Source organism: Acanthaster planci, linkage group LG15 (assembly GCF_054643075.1).
Source record: "Acanthaster planci isolate LZ-2023a linkage group LG15, COTS_SCS, whole genome shotgun sequence".
NCBI lineage: Eukaryota > Metazoa > Echinodermata > Asteroidea > Valvatida > Acanthasteridae > Acanthaster > Acanthaster planci.
The window spans coordinates 13,250,730-13,267,291 of record NC_141791.1 but is presented as its reverse complement, the minus strand read 5'-3'; the positions used below and the strand labels follow the sequence as shown (position 1 = coordinate 13,267,291).

At 44.5% G+C, this 16,562-nt stretch overlaps 1 protein-coding gene across 3 annotated transcripts in view; it reads left to right on the top strand.

The window, feature by feature from the left end:
* The first annotated feature begins 2,945 nt into the window (after positions 1–2,945).
* Positions 2,946–16,562, top strand: part of LOC110978847 (nuclear receptor subfamily 0 group B member 1-like) — a 51,091-nt gene continuing 37,474 nt past the window's right edge. Inside the window, exons 1-2 of one of the 3 annotated variants that reach the window (XM_022234143.2) lie at positions 2,946–3,095; positions 13,004–13,816. In XM_022234143.2, the coding sequence (XP_022089835.1) occupies positions 13,057–13,816 (760 nt within the window). In that variant the 5' untranslated portion in view covers positions 2,946–3,095; positions 13,004–13,056. Of the gene's footprint in view, positions 3,096–10,012; positions 10,208–12,310; positions 12,559–13,003; positions 13,817–16,562 lie in introns of those variants that run through there. The other 2 variants (XM_022234141.2, XM_087146365.1) reach the window with 2 other exon arrangements.

Sequence of the window (16,562 nt, the reverse complement as noted above, 5' to 3'; positions counted from 1 at the left end):
TGACCATTTTCTGAGTGCATGACCAAAATCTACATTTCCTTTATGACTGGTGGAGCCAAACTCAAGACAAAACACGGATGTATGGCACTCATTACAGGTGTTGGGTAATTTGCTGAATATTTAAGACTTCTGCGGTGAATGCCTGGAATGACCTGGATTAGTACTTTTTGAATTTATGATCGCACCGTAATAGCGATCGCACCGTTATGTAAACCTATACGTCCAAATACTGACCTGGACACTAAGGTGCAGTGAACGACTTTAATATCGGAAATGGAACGGCGAAACACGATATGCCTTTAAATGAAATTGTTCTCCAAAGTTTGTCCGTACGTTTTGAGGACTGTGCCATAATGATTATTAAGATATCGGTTGAAGGCACGCGAGTAATCTGACCTGACGAGACGAGAGAACGATCATTTCGTGACAAGTTTTAAACTTGTTACCCGTCCGAGTGTGTCCGATTGGTAAACGTGTGAGGTGTATGTGAACCCGTGAATGTCACTTGTTAGCACTGTTCAGAAAGTCCATACATGTCTGGCGTCAGAGGCTCACCTTGCCAATTCGCGAAAAGGTTTCGACTCTGCTGAATTCTGCTACGAATTTCCTTGTCGTCAAATCGGCGACGCGTATGCGTTCGCTCACAAAATAATATACCGGTACCTTTTGTCCACCGCGCTTCATTGCCGACCTCGAAAGTGCTAGACGCGATCTAGAATGCACTCAGATTAGAACCAGTGCCATCACAACTGAAGCGAGTGTTTTGAATACAAATTGTTGTATGCGTCATCATACAACACACGAATCTTGTGCAGGGTCTGTTTTCTTCTGTCGGTAAGTTTGAGTCGGTTACCATATCGCCGAGTTTTGGAACGTCGTGACGCAGCGGTACGGAGGACCCGAAAGACCGTTTCCGCAGTGTGAATGGCGCTTTATAAATCTTTTTATTAAGACGGCAAGAGAAAAAAAATCTCCCTCTCAATCGCATTGCACCGCGTGAACTCCCCCTCGGAGGAGAATTAATGCGTTCTTGCACTTCGAATCGAGCGAGGTACTTTGTAATTACAAACAGAAGACACGTCACATTGAAAGCCGACACATCTGCTTAGAACTACGGGGGGGGGCGTTACTGCCTTGATTGAATTTTCAAATATCATTAACACCATAATTTTGAACTTGAACAGTAATGTTCCAAACACTCTGTTCTGTAAATGGTTGAATTTATCGTTGTTTTTCTTCAAAACAAGTAAAGCTTCATATTTAAGGGATAGTCCAGTATTTATTTAATGGAGCAGATGCTTTTCTTCTTCACTGAAAGGCCTAAAACAATGATTCCATTGAGTTTGTGGTCTTATTGTTGGGAACTTTGAGCCATGCAGTGAACAACCGTCACAATAACGCCCCATTGAGAAACATTTTATTCTCCGGTATTTGCGTCCTACAGTATGGCAAGGACACTCCTCCCAGTCGCCCACCAGCCAACTTTTAGCCAATAGGAGTTGCTGGCCTGTTCCATTCATATACCACGGGGGTCCGATGTCGTACTCTTCACATAGTTACGTGACACTGGATCCCAAAAAATGAGTAGGGCCGTTTTCCAGTCGTGTTGGTTTAGGGTGGCATCAGACAGCGCGGACTAAGCTCTTTGTTGTGATGTTTTGAAGATTCGTTAATTTCAAACTCTTTGACTCTGAAGTGACTCTGAAGTGGCTCTGAGGACCTGCAACTAGTTTTATTTGTTTGGGTCACGTGTCTTGACAACAGCGGTATGGCCGTTTGACACCGAAACATGCAGATGGGTTCGGGCACAGTAAACCCGATCGATCCGACACGGCGCAGCATTTTGGCAAGAAGAAAGTACACCAGTCACCTGCATGCCTTGTCCGACCCCTGTATCTGTTTGTTTGCCGCTTTCCTGTTTTCTTTCATCCTTTCACATGACTGTGTTTTATCTTTGGTGGAACAGCCTACAGAAATATAAGCCTCGCCTCTGCTTATTCGCACCCGCGTGCTCGATGACAGGTCGATCGCGTTTGTGTTCGCACGACAGCCATGCCCGCTGATAGGCCTATACATTCAGGTTTGAGCGAGCTGTTCCAATCGGGGAAAAAAGTACAGTCTGGTCGACTGAGGCTGGATTTGTTTCTCCCCATCTGACCACCTACCCCTTCAAGTTTTGTCCCTGGCCGACACCCTGCCGACACCCCCACGCAATGGGCGTGATGTCCCGAGGTGTCTGAATCGCGGGGGTGCCTTGCACTAGTCGAGTTGGGCGAGTGGCGACCTTCACGGGTAACCGGCTGATGTTCAGTTTACGCACCGGTGCCTCATCGAGTGATCAGTTCGTTTTGTTCTGTCCCCCCCTTCCATTCGTCCTTCCATCTGATAGCCGACAGCTGTTGCGTGACAGTCATCAAGAACAATTTCATTCTTGCTATCGCGTTTCCCGTTTTCATTGACTGTAAAGACAAAGCCATCCTTGTATTAAACCAACGGATCAAAATTGTATGCATCATATTGCATCATTTTGACATCGCTCACGAATTCTCAACAAAAGGCTATCACCAATAAAGGATTTAGACTATTTTTTAGAGTAGTAAATCCTTGACCCTAAAGGCAAATAAATGTAAAGCGAAGGTTTATTATAAATAGCGTGTGATGCCATTGGAAAAAAGGAATTGGCAGGTTTAAATCTGTAAAGGGAGGTCCGGGATTGATATATCATAAAACTTGGACGCTTTCGGTTGGAAAACTGGTGCCAAACTCAAGCCAACCCGATCGCTGAGGGCTCGGACCTCGCTTAGCTGAACCACAAGTGTGACGCTCATCAGACTATGTAACTCGCCTCCCACTCGGAGTAAGTTTACTCCTGATTATCGGTACAAAACAGCCGTCGTCTTTGCCGTCGTAGAGGAGCGAATCAGTTCTCATCGAGCGGTCTCGTCTCCTCATCGCCTCGGCGGCACGAAGCCCGCACTCTAGTCGGCGAACACGGATTTCTGCTCGCAGACGGCTGCGCTACCCACCACGTTCATCGTCCAGGGTCACCGCCGAGGCACAAGTATCGACGGACTGCGCGGGTCGCCAAAGTACAGGTAATGGTTCGTTAACCTCGAGCAGACAGGAGAGGGAGAGATGAAAAGAGAGAATAGCGAGGGGTGACGGTCGCTTTTAATAATGTGATATAAGGACAATTATTCTGGGAAGGGATGGAACATTGAGGACTCGAAACAGGAACATCTTGGTCTCTGTTGTAATTTATAGTGCGTAAAGTGGGGAGGGGTGTTTCCTGTGTTAATTGTTAGAGTGGGAAAAGTATAATGCTCTTATGGTTGATGCTGTCCGTATCCACGCCATGGCTTGCGTTTCCAATGCGGGACATGCGCCGCCCACAGTATTTTGTATGAAATCTTTATTTTCGCATAGAGACCAAAGTTTTCCTTATTTGACTCCCATGACTGAATTCGTCATTCTGCGTTGAACTTGAAATTCACCTTTAGGAGCCAAGTTAAGGGTTTTTGTCATTTTTGTTATTTTGTTATTAACCCATCCCCTCCATGCTGGCTCAAAAAAAATGCTGCTGGCAACAGTTTGGGAAAACCCTCACATTTTATTCACCTGTCGTACTTCAGCAAAATTCCATGCTTCCCCGTGGATTAAGGCGTTTCCGCCTCAAGAGAAAGTTTCCCGATTAAAATTGATTGCCAAATGTCGAGGAAATATCTACAAGGAAGTCTTTGAGGAAAGGCAAGTGTGAGGACACGGGCGTTGGTGTTTCCCACAAGTAAGGAAGTGGGCTGGTAAATTAAGGTAAGCATACTCCAGGGTCGTCTGTGGTAAACTAAAATCAAGTTAGTGCTCACAAAAAAATGGAGGTGTCTCCCCCGCTGATCGACGTTACCCTATTACTACCGTACGGAACCAAAGCCTGTCAGTTCTTCGCGTTGCTTTTTGTTTCATTCAACCACTTTGAGATCGAGTAGTAACATTTCTAGAGTATGTCTCAGGATTTGTTGTAAGCGATTTATTAGCAAAAAAAAAGGTGAAATGGGAAACAAAAGGCAAGAATTACAGATAATTTCGAAATGATTATACCATTAGATATGTAGAAAAAAATGAAGACACCCTTAGATTGAACTCTTTTGATAAACGAGATAGTAGAACAAACATTTGGGGTGCTTATCACTAGAGATAAAATTTATTTCTAGTGATGAGCACCCCAAACGTTACGTACATTTAATGTACGTAAAAACTGAAATTTCTTTTTCTTGAAATGAAAATTAAGAGATTGATTGTTCTTTGCAATCCTGCATTCAGTGTCATATTTTTCAGGAATTTATTGATTCGGCGAGTAACGAGCTGTCTAAAGCGGAGACATCAGTATGCGTCCACCTGAGTGTTCTAGTCAATCGCAGTACTGCAGGGTTTGCTTCTTCGAGGGATGCTTTGGGGCATGTTGTCGAGGGGTGGGGGTATTTCAACTCGCTCGGGAAAGAGGCATCGTATTGGGATTTTCAGGTGAAACTTTCAGGCAGATCACTGGAGACAAACTCTCCGGTGAAACTGACCGTCAGCACAGCTGTGTGCGCGTGATCGTAGGTCTAGTAGACTCGACCATTCTGATCTCAAGTCCACATCGCTCCAACTCTCTTAGCCGTCACGTTATTGAACTGGTCTCCTTTTGCAAAATGAAATATACGCAGGTCTAAACTAACGTTGCCAATAAATTACACGTGAGTGAGTTCGCATAAAGTTGACTGGTGTGGGGGATGCAGCCCGTGTTGAATGACAACCCGCATTTTTCCTCGTCGCAACTTTTCAAGTGCCCGTCGCGGCTCCTTGAATTATAGTGTCATTCAACGACGTCCAGGGCAGGATCCGCCCCGATGTGGAACCGAGCGCAGGGGCGGGCTTTCGAGGCGGGCCGAAATGAGCGGGATTCACTCACCGTAGCAAAATTCACACGTCAGACACGTGTTCGATCAATCGGGCGAGAATGGACGCAGGCGAGGCACCAGCGATTTTGCCAACACTCTGAACACGTATCGAGATATACCAAGCCTGGTATTTGGATTTTTGTTTTTACGCGTGTGTTGCCAAGCTAATCCCGAATCACAAAGCATAGCTGTGTGGCGTCAGGGACTTTTCTGTTCACCTTTATACTAAATTCATCTTTCGTTTGTTAATGACAAGTAGCTTTGCTGTCGAGGTGGGGGAATTTGCGAATCTCGAAGGCTTCGCACACACCGCTGCACTTGGCACGTACCAAGGCCGGCTTATCGTGCCGAGTGTGCGAACAAGGAGACTAGCGCTGGCATTGGCGCCAAATTTGACAAATTGGAGACCTTGCGTTTTGGGCGGCCATCACGAGAGAACGAATGAGAAATTGCACAACCTTAAACTTGTACTATGCAGCCATGTTACAAGGACAGGGGCTTCTCTGTCTTATGACGGTCTCGTGACATGCCTCGCAGATCGGTAAAACAGCCTAACAGTGTCCAAACTCGAACGAGCCATGGGAAACAATTTTTGATCGTCATTTTGAACAAGCTTGCCACGTGCATAGCCTGCAGATCGATATACAATATGAAAAAGTCGAAACTCAAACCCTTGAATACGTTTTAGATGGCCAACTCGGACTTTCCATTTCTTGCATACACGGAATCGCTGAAAACAAGCCACCAAGGGCGTGTGGATGGAGCTTTTCAAATACAGTGTCCGCTTTTACCGAATCTGGCATTTAGGGAAAAGGCTGGGGTAATCATTAAACTTAGCTCCCTAGGATGTGTGTAACCTTATCAACATTGGAGGGCTATTAGGGTTATTTCGTACCACAAGGCGGCTACCATACTTTGCCCTGTGAGTGTTGGTGGCGTAGTGGTAAAAACTTCTAGAGGGTACCCCAGATGCATAAGTGGCTTTTTTTCATTGGGCACTGGAAGCATAAAATGTTCGTTCATTTTTTGTTCAGATTGCAAGCTGGAGTCAAATACTTACAGATAATTTCAAGAGCTTGAACCTAAATGGAGCCACTGCATGCAACGCATCCAAAACTTGTGGTGGTGCGCTGACGTCTCTCGCGCGCAGGGTGTACGCGCGCGTTCAGTGCCTCCTCGACCAATAGGATGTGACTTGCCAAAACGCACGACGCGTGATATGGCATAATGGGCACACTGCAGCCGTGTCCGACTCTGAAACGGGCTTCCAGAGCTACGGCTAGGTCTATTGTCTGCACGTCTCCATGCATTTCCAATGGAGCGGAGACCTGTATGTAGACCAGGGCCGTTTTCCAATACTCAACTTCAGCTTCGTCTCAGGCTTCAACTGTTTTTTAGCTAGCTGACGTTGAAGCTCTAAGCGCAGTAATTAGTTTAATAGTGCCACAAAACATCAAATAAGATGCAAGAGAGCCAGAAATTACAGTAATCCAATTTAATTTAAACGCTCCAGGCCCACAATCGTAGATTGGTGTTGGGAACGAAGCCTGAGACGGAGCCCAAGTCGAGTATTGGAAAAGGGCCCTAGCTCTCGACAAGAGATTCGGATGCAGCCTATTGTGGTGCCAACATGACATGGTGCCTCTGCAGTTTTTTAGTCTTACAGAAGTGTCTCCCCGGATGATGAAGTCTGTAGCTTTACGGTTCTGCGCCATACGGTACGGCTGATCGTGTCGGTCTGGGCGCCACTGCTCCAGCATTCTACCATACTTTGCCCTGTGAGTGTTGGTGGCGTAGTGGTAAAAACTTCTAGAGGGTACCCCAGATGCATAAGTGGCTTTTTTTTCATTGGGCACTGGAAGCATAAAATGTTCGTTCATTTTTTGTTCAGATTGCAAGCTGGGGTCAAATACTTACAGATAATTTCAAGAGCTTGAACCTACATGGAGCCACTGCATGCAACGCATCCAAAACTTGTGGTGGTGCGCTGACGTCTCTCGCGCGCAGGGTGTACGCGCGCGTTCAGTGCCTCCTCGACCAATAGGATGTGACTTGCCAAAACGCACGACGCGTGATATGGCATAATGGGCACACTGCAGCCGTGTCCGACTCTGAAACGGGCTTCCAGAGCTACGGCTAGGTCTATTGTCTACACGTCTCCACGCATTTCCAATGGAGCGGAGACCTGTATGTAGACCAGGGCCGTTTTCCAATACTCAACTTCAGCTTCGTCTCAGGCTTCAACTGTTTTTTAGCTAGCTGACGTTGAAGCTCTAAGCGCAGTAATTAGTTTAATAGTGCCACAAAACATCAAATAAGATGCAAGAGAGCCAGAAATTACAGTAATCCAATTTAATTTAAACGCTTCAGGCCCATAATCGTGGATTGGTGTTGGGAACGAAGCCTGAGACGGAGCCCAAGTCGAGTATTGGAAAAGGGCCCTAGCTCTCGACAAGAGATTCGGATGCAGCCTATTCTGGTGCCAACATGACATGGTGCCTCTGCAGTTTTTTAGTCTTACAGAAGTGTCTCCCCGGATGATGAAGTCTGTAGCTTTACGGTTCTGTGCCATACGGTACGGCTGATCGTGTCGGTCTGGGCGCCACTGCTCCAGCATTCTAGTATCAAATGTGCCTGCATTTTCCCCAAAAATTAATGAACCAGTGTTTGTGGCTCAGTGGCGAGCTTGGTCCTTGCATGTTTCGTCGCCACAATCAACGTCAAACTGGTCACTGATACGATTTCCCCTTGCTGGTTTGAAAATGAAAAAGTACACACAAGTGCACTTTCTCAAATCAGCAATCCCTACGAGTATTCTGTACGAGTTGATTTACTCGACTGTTCTCGTGTAATAGTTTAGTAAATTAATTTACTCTTAGGAACAAGACCAAATGTGATAGGAATGTATACAATTTCGAGAAATTGGCCAGCTATGACGTAGGATCTAAAAATACGCCACAATAATTCATCAACCCACCTACCGTGGTCTTTGTTGTCTGTTCATTCCATTGGTTAGAACTCCCGGAAAGGCTGCCTTCACAAGAAATACACAGACGATGACGTCATTTCGGGCCATATTTAGACAGCACGATGGAGTGGCGGCCAAATGAACCTCGACCTTCTGTGGGCGAATTTTTTTTAACCCCGATTTTTTTGGCGGGTGGAGGGAGGGTTCGTCGTTATCTGGATTCGTCACACACCAGAGAACGTCATTGTGTTTCCCTGAAATAGACAGAGGAGGGTATTTTAGGGCGCCTGTGTTAAAAATGAACGCAGAATAAAAGGAACAAACGGGTTGATAGATGGGATCGTCTTGCCTAAAGTATCCTCTGAGGTCGTTTCATTTTTAGTTGCTTTGCCGCGATAGCCGTTTTAAATGGAAGAATGAAAACAATGCTACAAATAACCTGAAAATCAGCCACTTCCATAACATCAGTGACAGTTTCTTTTAATAATGTCTAGATATATTTTCCCAATATGGAGTTCTCCAATTATTGTCCTAATAGGACATAAAATATCTACCTCTTTAAAACTCATTCATTAAATTCATACCAGAATTTTGAAGAACAGTTGTGTGGAAAGTGAAAAGCTGAGAAATGCAAGTGTGAGATGAGATCTGTCGGGATTTTTCCTTACAGAGTTTCAGGATTTTCTTCAGCGGAGTTTTAAAATCTGGAATGTCCCGAGTTTACTGTTAAGGTGTCTTTACACATAAATACTGAAACAGAAGAAAAGGATTTTTTGAAGGAATGTCTTTTGGCAAACACGAATGTGTACCGTAGACCCTTCATTGCTGCGGGGAACCTCAAAAGCGCCGTTATTCTGTGGATATTTCATTTTCCTCTAATCTTACCCATGTAAATATTTGTAAAATCTTTATTATCTCAGCTGGAAACACACTAATGTGTAAAACTATAATAATTGCTCAAGAGGCCTTCGTCAACCGTTGGCAAATGTCAGGAAAAATCCGTTTGCATTGCACCGTCAATGTTGATACAGTTACTGGCAATTTAATTGATTCTTGACACCGACAGCAAGATACCGTCGGGCATTGATTTTAATTCTAAAAATAGATACATTTGCATAACAACCCACAGTGGAAAGTCGTGCAAATAATATTCTGTTTATCCAGAATATATCCTTGGCACTCCTGATCGCGCGACGGTCATGCCGGTATTTTTTAGGAAAGGCTTGGTCACATTTTGTTGTCAAAGGTTTCGATTTCTAACATCACTGAAAGTGGTGTCAGATGCTCTTTATGGTAAACCTTGGTGACACTGCAAACCTTAGGGTGTATTAATCCGTTCAAGGGTTTGTAAAATTGTTTGTTTCGTTTTTTTCGGTGGATAGATTCGTTTGGAAACATGTGCAAAGCTGAACGGGTGGGTCTAAGAACCTCCAGGGTGACAATCATTTTGGCCAAGTTTTGAATTTGATTCATCTACAGGGGATGGTGAAAACGCTCACAAAATACGAAACAGGTGAATATATTATCGTTAATCTGGAATCACAATCCACAGTTGGGGGAACACGCTATTTAATTTCATTTTTACGGCTTGTAAACAATAATAAATAAAATAATCCTTTGAAAGAGTTGGAAAATCGCATGATATTGTATTGTGTTCCTGGTGCATGTAGCGGACGAGCCAGATGGCACAGCCGGTCATAGACCTCAGAGATTTTCCTCGTTTTTTGTTCTCACATGACCTTGCCTAGCCCAGATTTTACAGAATGATCCAGGAAAAGACCTTGGTGAAATGTGGCATAGTACATGTACATTGCCTGCGCTCGTTTGAATCATTAAGAAGGGAAAACAACGCTGTCTGTTCAATGTTACGGCAAAATGCTATAGTATAGAGTAATTCATTTACTGCAACATGAGCATGTACATGTACTTCCGCGTTGCACCTCGAATTTGTGCTGGATGCGGGGCCCGCTAATCCCACCTGCCACGAACTTAGACCAATCGCAAATAGCGTATTATAATGAGGCACCCAGTCGAACCAATCAGCGCTGGCAATTAAATGGGTCAGGGGTAACGAACTTGAAGCCAGCGCTGCATGCAAACCTATTCATAATAACGCCAGCACACACGTGTATAATCGACGGAGAAACTGACGTCAGTGCACGCATGCATCCCAACTCGTGCAAAAGACACTGGATTTTTTTAACAACTGGCGAACTCCTCGCTTTTCTCCTCCTTTTCCCTCATCAGCTGTGGCCGCAAAGTTCCAGAATACCCAACCTGAGGGGTGCACAGACCGTGCTGGGTAAGCAGGCCGAGTTTTTCGAGCCGTTTTCAGGGGTGTTTGTGGGGGAGACGGTGCGTTTCTGTACGGGTTAATCCGGCTTGGGAGTTTTGTTTTTGGTGGCCGATTACATTCACGTGAAGTGAAGGCCATTGACATCGTCTGTCGAGCGAGGAGTGCATGTGTGCCTGCAGCGGAGAATGAGCCATTGCACTCGTCCTATAATCAAGCTGCGCTCAGCCGCTCCACAGTTTCTGACAAGGTTCAAACTGCTTCTCAAAAGTCTCAGCTGTGCACCAAATTAAACGACTAAGAATTGCACTTGAAGAGCTGTTGCGAACTGCAGAACGTACCGACTTGAAGTGACCTGAAATTAAGACTAAAAGTTCGAGGGCTAGAGTCAGTTACTGGTTCGATCTGCTGAACCTTAAAATTTGTTTGGAATATTTCCTCCGTCGAATTTTGATTTAGAAAATTATTCTGTCTTTACAATGTGTATAGTTCCATAGCCTTTTCACGCTACCATCAAAGTGTTGTCTGAATAATAAATTTTGACAGTTTTGTGTTTTTTTTTGTGATAAGTGAGGCACGTTTTCGCAAATTTTGTGGGGTAAATGTGTGGTGTCTTGAGGTTGCAGTTGAGCTGTCGTGCAAGGTCTCAGCCTCGAGGCCCTGCTTGGAATAAAGTGGGAAATCCAAGATTCATGCTATTCACAAAACTGTGCATCTCAGTTCATGTTTTAGAGCTCTTCCCTGAGATGCCTTGAAGATAAATTTCTACACCTTATCGAACAGGTATATAGACTGGAATGTATTTTTATGCTGCTTTTTTCTGTACGGCTGATGCCAATCACACCTTTGCCCCCAAAAATCAGAAGTGCAAACCATTTTCGGAAGAATGCAAAATCCCGATGCGACTCTCTTGATTTCATTGTGTTGTATAGTGTATTTGTTCACATGCGTAGGCTCATTATGTAACCTTTATGGTGGTCAGTATGTAAATTTAAATTAAAAATATGAACAAATGAATAATAAATTAGGAACTAATGAGCACTTCCAATTGTTTTCAGAATACCAAGAAACTCTGTAACCCTTCTCAGAATGTGAATCAAGTGCAAATCTGGATGCTGCATTTTCATGTATAATGTACTCTTCCTGGGCTTTTTGTCAAAATCAACCCTCAAGCATTCAACACGTAATAAGTACCCCAGTGTCCTGCATAAGTCATTGGACTTTCTGATGGAATTTGCCATTTTAAACTGTTGGAGGGTTACAGAATTTACATGTGGTGGTTGCAGGACACGATAAAAAATGGAATGTCAAATAAGCAGTTGAACGTTGAAATTCTGAAAATGATGGTTAGCATGGAAATAATATCAGCTGTGTGTTCTTTCATTTTTCAAAGTTAATGTTCTGTTACCTGTGAAATTCTTTCATGCCATTATGAAGGAATAAAAAAATTGAAGTCGGAACTTTATTATGCTATATAGTTTATCAAAAGCCAGTACTTAATTGACAGAGATTTTTGCCAGTCATTACCTAAACAGCATACTGACAACTTTTCAAGTGATAACTAGTAACCGAAGGGATTCTGGAGGCTCTTTGTCCAAGAGACATCTTTTAAACAAATGAGATGTTGAAAGTGCATTTATATTTACCTGTTGTTAACAATTTATTAAAAATCACTACTTGGGAAAAATCCAGCTTTTTCTTTTTTTTACATCTGGCTGCAGGCATAACAACTGATTGACTCCACTGTCAAAATTCTGAGAAACTGGATTCTCTGCTTTCGTGGTTCAAAATAGAAATGGATCACAGTGTAGGGGCCCATTACAATGGATGTTCATGATGCAGTTGATGTGTGTAGAGTGATTATCGTCGTTACATAACCTACTCCCACACACTCTCAAGGTTGAGTGCTCTGAGCTCTCCACACCTGCTTAAGCACACTTTCTAGGTATCTATTATTGACCAAATTATTGGAATTCAATTCAGTCCAGCCTGCAAAACTGCCAAGGTCAGCCCTGGCTAAGCACACTCCCATTAATAATGTCAATATTGTCGGCATAGTTACATGGGTAGTGCTTGTAATGTCTGAGATAACAGGAAAAAAAAGGAAGAGACACACCTCAGAAAGGAGGCCGTCTGTGGTCAGTAATTGTCATTTGTGTGGTCAGTGGTCACTCAGCTCCAGATCATTACACTGGTCACCCATTTAAGTACTTAGGAAGTATTAAAGCTTGCTTAGGTACCAGTGATGAAGGGGTCTGCAGGGTTCGTCAGCTCCCAAATCTACATGCTGTGATCAGATCGCTCACGTTGGACGGAACTTCCATTTTAGATTTTAGAACCAAATGTTACAAATATTACATGTATGTTGACAGGTAGGGGTGTCCTCAAGGCAGAAAGGATGTCTGGGGACAGTTACATTTTACTCCTCAATATTTCAGGGACTGGCAGTCGTCATTCCCCAGTTTGTGATTCATCCGAGCATTGTCATAATTCTGACAAATGTTCATTATGATTGTAGAGAATGATTGCTTTTGCAGTCACTGACACCAACTCCTAAATCTTTCATTGTGTGAGTAATCATGGAAAGATTCCAAAGTGTTCGTCACTAATTATGTGAGCAGGTGTCTACTCACTGTAACATTTTTACTTGCTAGCAGCCACTTAAAAAAAATATACCAGTACCGTAGAGAAAACTGAAAATTCACAGGATGTCTGCTAAATTTGCTGTTGTTTGACGAGGCTAGAGTGAGTAGTTTTTTAATTGGAACGTTGCTTCTTGTTAACTGAATTAATTTTTTTCCCCAGGGTAATAGTGTTTCCTGGGGTCTGCATCTAACTGGGTGGTGCGCCAATCAGAGATGGCACCAATGCAGAGCAAGTCCACAGCACAATCCACCGAATCCTCGTCCACATCCATGCCACTGTCGTCTTGCGACTGCCCAGAGAGAATGAAAGAGGGCAGCATATTGTACAGTCTTTTGTCGTCTAGCGCCCATGAGCCGATGGCCGTGGACCCGGACACAGCCAGCAGCGGCAGCAACAGCAGCAGTGCGGCAGGCACAGCAGCACCCACCGAGAGAAGATATCCCACCGCCGGTGTGGCGTCGGTCTCACAAGTTGTCAACCAGGCCCTGTGGAGGCGGGGCCCTGGCACCCTCCTCCCGCCCACCGTCATCACCCTCAAGCACCACGAGGTCATCTGCCAACAGGCCGCCCAGCTCCTCCTCAAGACGGTGGACTTCGTCCGGAATTTACCGTCCTGCCAGCGGCTGTGCCCGCACGACCGCATCACGCTGTTCCAGCACTGCTGGGCCGAACTCCTTGTGCTCATGATGACGCAGTACCGATTCCACTTTGAAACGGAGGACGTGGACTTCGATTTTGGTGTGGACAGCAGTGGCAGCAGCAGTGGTGGGAACAGCGGCGACCCGCAGACATGCCACCATTGTCATGGTCACACGAGCGAGAACATGCTGCTACGCTGTCTTGTCGCCCTGCAAGGCATCCCCACCCAATCGGACATACACATGATGGAGTGCTTCTTCAGTAAATGCGAATTGATGGGCTTGGACGATAAGGAATACGCATACCTGAAAATGACGATTCTGTTCAATCCAGGTAAGTTGATTGAGGGCCTATCAAGAGCCGAGATGAACAATAGTGAAAGAGCTCCGTGTAAACTTTCACGATCAACCTCGGAGTTACATTGTTGTTTTTTTACAGCTTAAGTTTATGGAACATAATGCAACGTCCCGTCTTTGCAGTTTGTCTGAATGGAAACATTAGACTGGTCAAATCTGTCAGATTAAGAAAGTGTGGAAAATATATCAACTTTATTTTTCAGAATTCATCATCGTGTATTGTATCCTGTTCTTTTTTTGGGGGGGGGGGAGAAAATTTTCTGCATGGGACTAAACATGTATTTTCATTAACTTTGATTCCCCCTATTTCACTGGTTTCCATGTCTGAAAGGAATATATTTGTGTCCCTAAAGAACTTGCCTTCCAACCAGCAGCAGCAGGCCATTGTATGGCAAACAAGCCAAGTATTGTCTCAGTTTTTGGCCATACATTTTGTTTTAAAACACAGTGGAAGTGTGCACCAGAAATGAGCTTGTAGTTTAGAACAGACTTTCCTTTCAGTGTCACAATTTAATAGTCTTCCGTGTCTCCAACTTGAACTGTCAAAGAAATGACAGTGTCCGTTGTTCCTGGATAGTTCTTTTGTACTGTTGTTCAAAGCCTTTTCTCCCTCGACACCATTTCTTTTGCTGGGAGGGGATTCAGTTGTGAAAGTGTGCCAGGTTGGTTCAAGGCCTGCGTGATTCAATCCTTGGAAATTTTTTTTAGGGGGGGGTTCAGATCTGATGTGAGAAACTGGGCACGTTAATGGGAGCCACTTTTCACATCTGACGCCACACACTCAATGCAGAGATGCTCCACGTGGGTCGTGAAAGTGGTCCCTTTGACTGTCGGCACCTGGGCAAATGATTTGGCCTTTGTTCGGACATTTTGTGCATGTATGCCTCATGAGCAAATGTGCTGGATTCAACTTGGCGAAGTACATTTGCTCTCCTTCTGTGACAAGCGCTCATCATGCATGTCTGTGATTGACATGTAGGTCTGCTTACTTAATCGCCCCATCACCCCCTTCCTTGATGCTTAATCACAAGCTGTCCTTTCCTAGTTCTGATGCCCAGACATCCGTGGACCAATTTCCTAGAAAACTGTCCGTACGCCTGTCGGTTGTATGGCTGAAATGCTTGACAGTGGTTGGTTGTCGTCATCGCGACGTCAAGACAGAAATCCCCTTTGAGTGATCCCCAACTGACATGTCCCCCTGGCTCATGGTGATGCTGATGTTGTCTGCCCCCCTGACTTCTGACATGGGTTGTGTGTAGCTTCCAAGAAATTTCCCGAAGAACAAAGATGCTATCTATTCACAGGACATGTGATTTATACTGTACTGTGTTGAGCGGCTGAGTTTTACACTTACACATGAGGCACATGTACCAGAGCTCATAATGGTTTCAAAACGCACACTTCCAGCAGGTCTGGGCACAGGTTCAAGTCTCCTTGTGTTCAGTGTTCTTTTTTTCAGCTTAATCTTCCTTTGAGAAGCTACAGTATGACATACATACTGCGGTTGCCATGTACCTCATTCGTCGCATTTTGTAATTCATTTTGTGTACATAAAAGGTGTTACTGAAATACCAAATTATGTCGTAGTTCAGTACGTTTCATCTCATTTGTGTCTTTGTAGGGAATATCTGCACAGAAAACAGCTGCGTTATGAACTACACGTGCTGTGCATTTCACTGAAACAGTGCTGCTTTGCTCTTCCATCCTTTTTTCCTCCGTCAAGATTGTTTCCACCACTCACTCACAATCCGTCTCTGTCACTCCATTTACCACCCTGCGTGGCAGCTGTTTGTGGAGCATCGATGCTCCCCTACCCCCACCTTCCCCCTCGCATGCATGCGTGCCAGGGTCTCTGAAAGGTTTTGGTATGTTGCCCCCCTCCTCTCCTCCCCCACCCCTTGAAAAATCCCGGCAGCCATGCTTTGGTTCAAACCTGCCCCGTTTAACCATCAGATCTGTCAAGTTTGTCCCCTGTCCATTTTCCCCCCTTCCCTTGCTCGATTTCTTCCCAAGATGGCTGCCCACTTGAGCGTCTCTCTGCCCCACGCTACGTCAGATAAAAGTGCACAAGAGGAGGTCGGCGTACTTCTTTGCAGGTCATGCCCGTATTGATTTTTGATTGGGACAAATTTGCATCTTGGGCCATTCCATTAAAGCTCCTTAGTGGAGCAGAGAACGCAGGGTGCAAAGCTTGATTTGTTTCGAGGCTCGCAAACCTTTGGAGTGGAAATTCCTTGAGTATAAATTTTTAATAAGAGGAGAAAAAAGGGGAGGAGTCAACACTTTTGAATGCCAAACAACTAGTGTTTTAGCTAGGATTTGAAAAGTAGGAGTGCAAAATGAAAAACAGGGAGTGCAATCTTGTTAGGGTCCAATATTTGTGCGTGAACTTGAAGCACGTAACACGAGCGCGCAGCGCGAAGTCCCTTACAGCCTGGATCCAAGGCCTACGTAAGGGCCCTGGAAACTCTGCCTATTTTAGATGCTCTCTGGTGGTCTCTGACAAATTTCTGACTTTTGCCTTCTCTGACTTTTTGAGAGTTTTGCCTTTTTGAACAAAAAAACCAGCTTTTAGAAAAAAATTTGTTCTAAAACTGTGTGTAATTGTTTTATATAGTGTGATTAAACAGCCCTGCAACAAAGAAGTGCATAATGACAAACACCCTTGAACAGATTTCTCATCACCACTTTATTTTGTTTTTTGTTTTTAAATGGTATGCAAG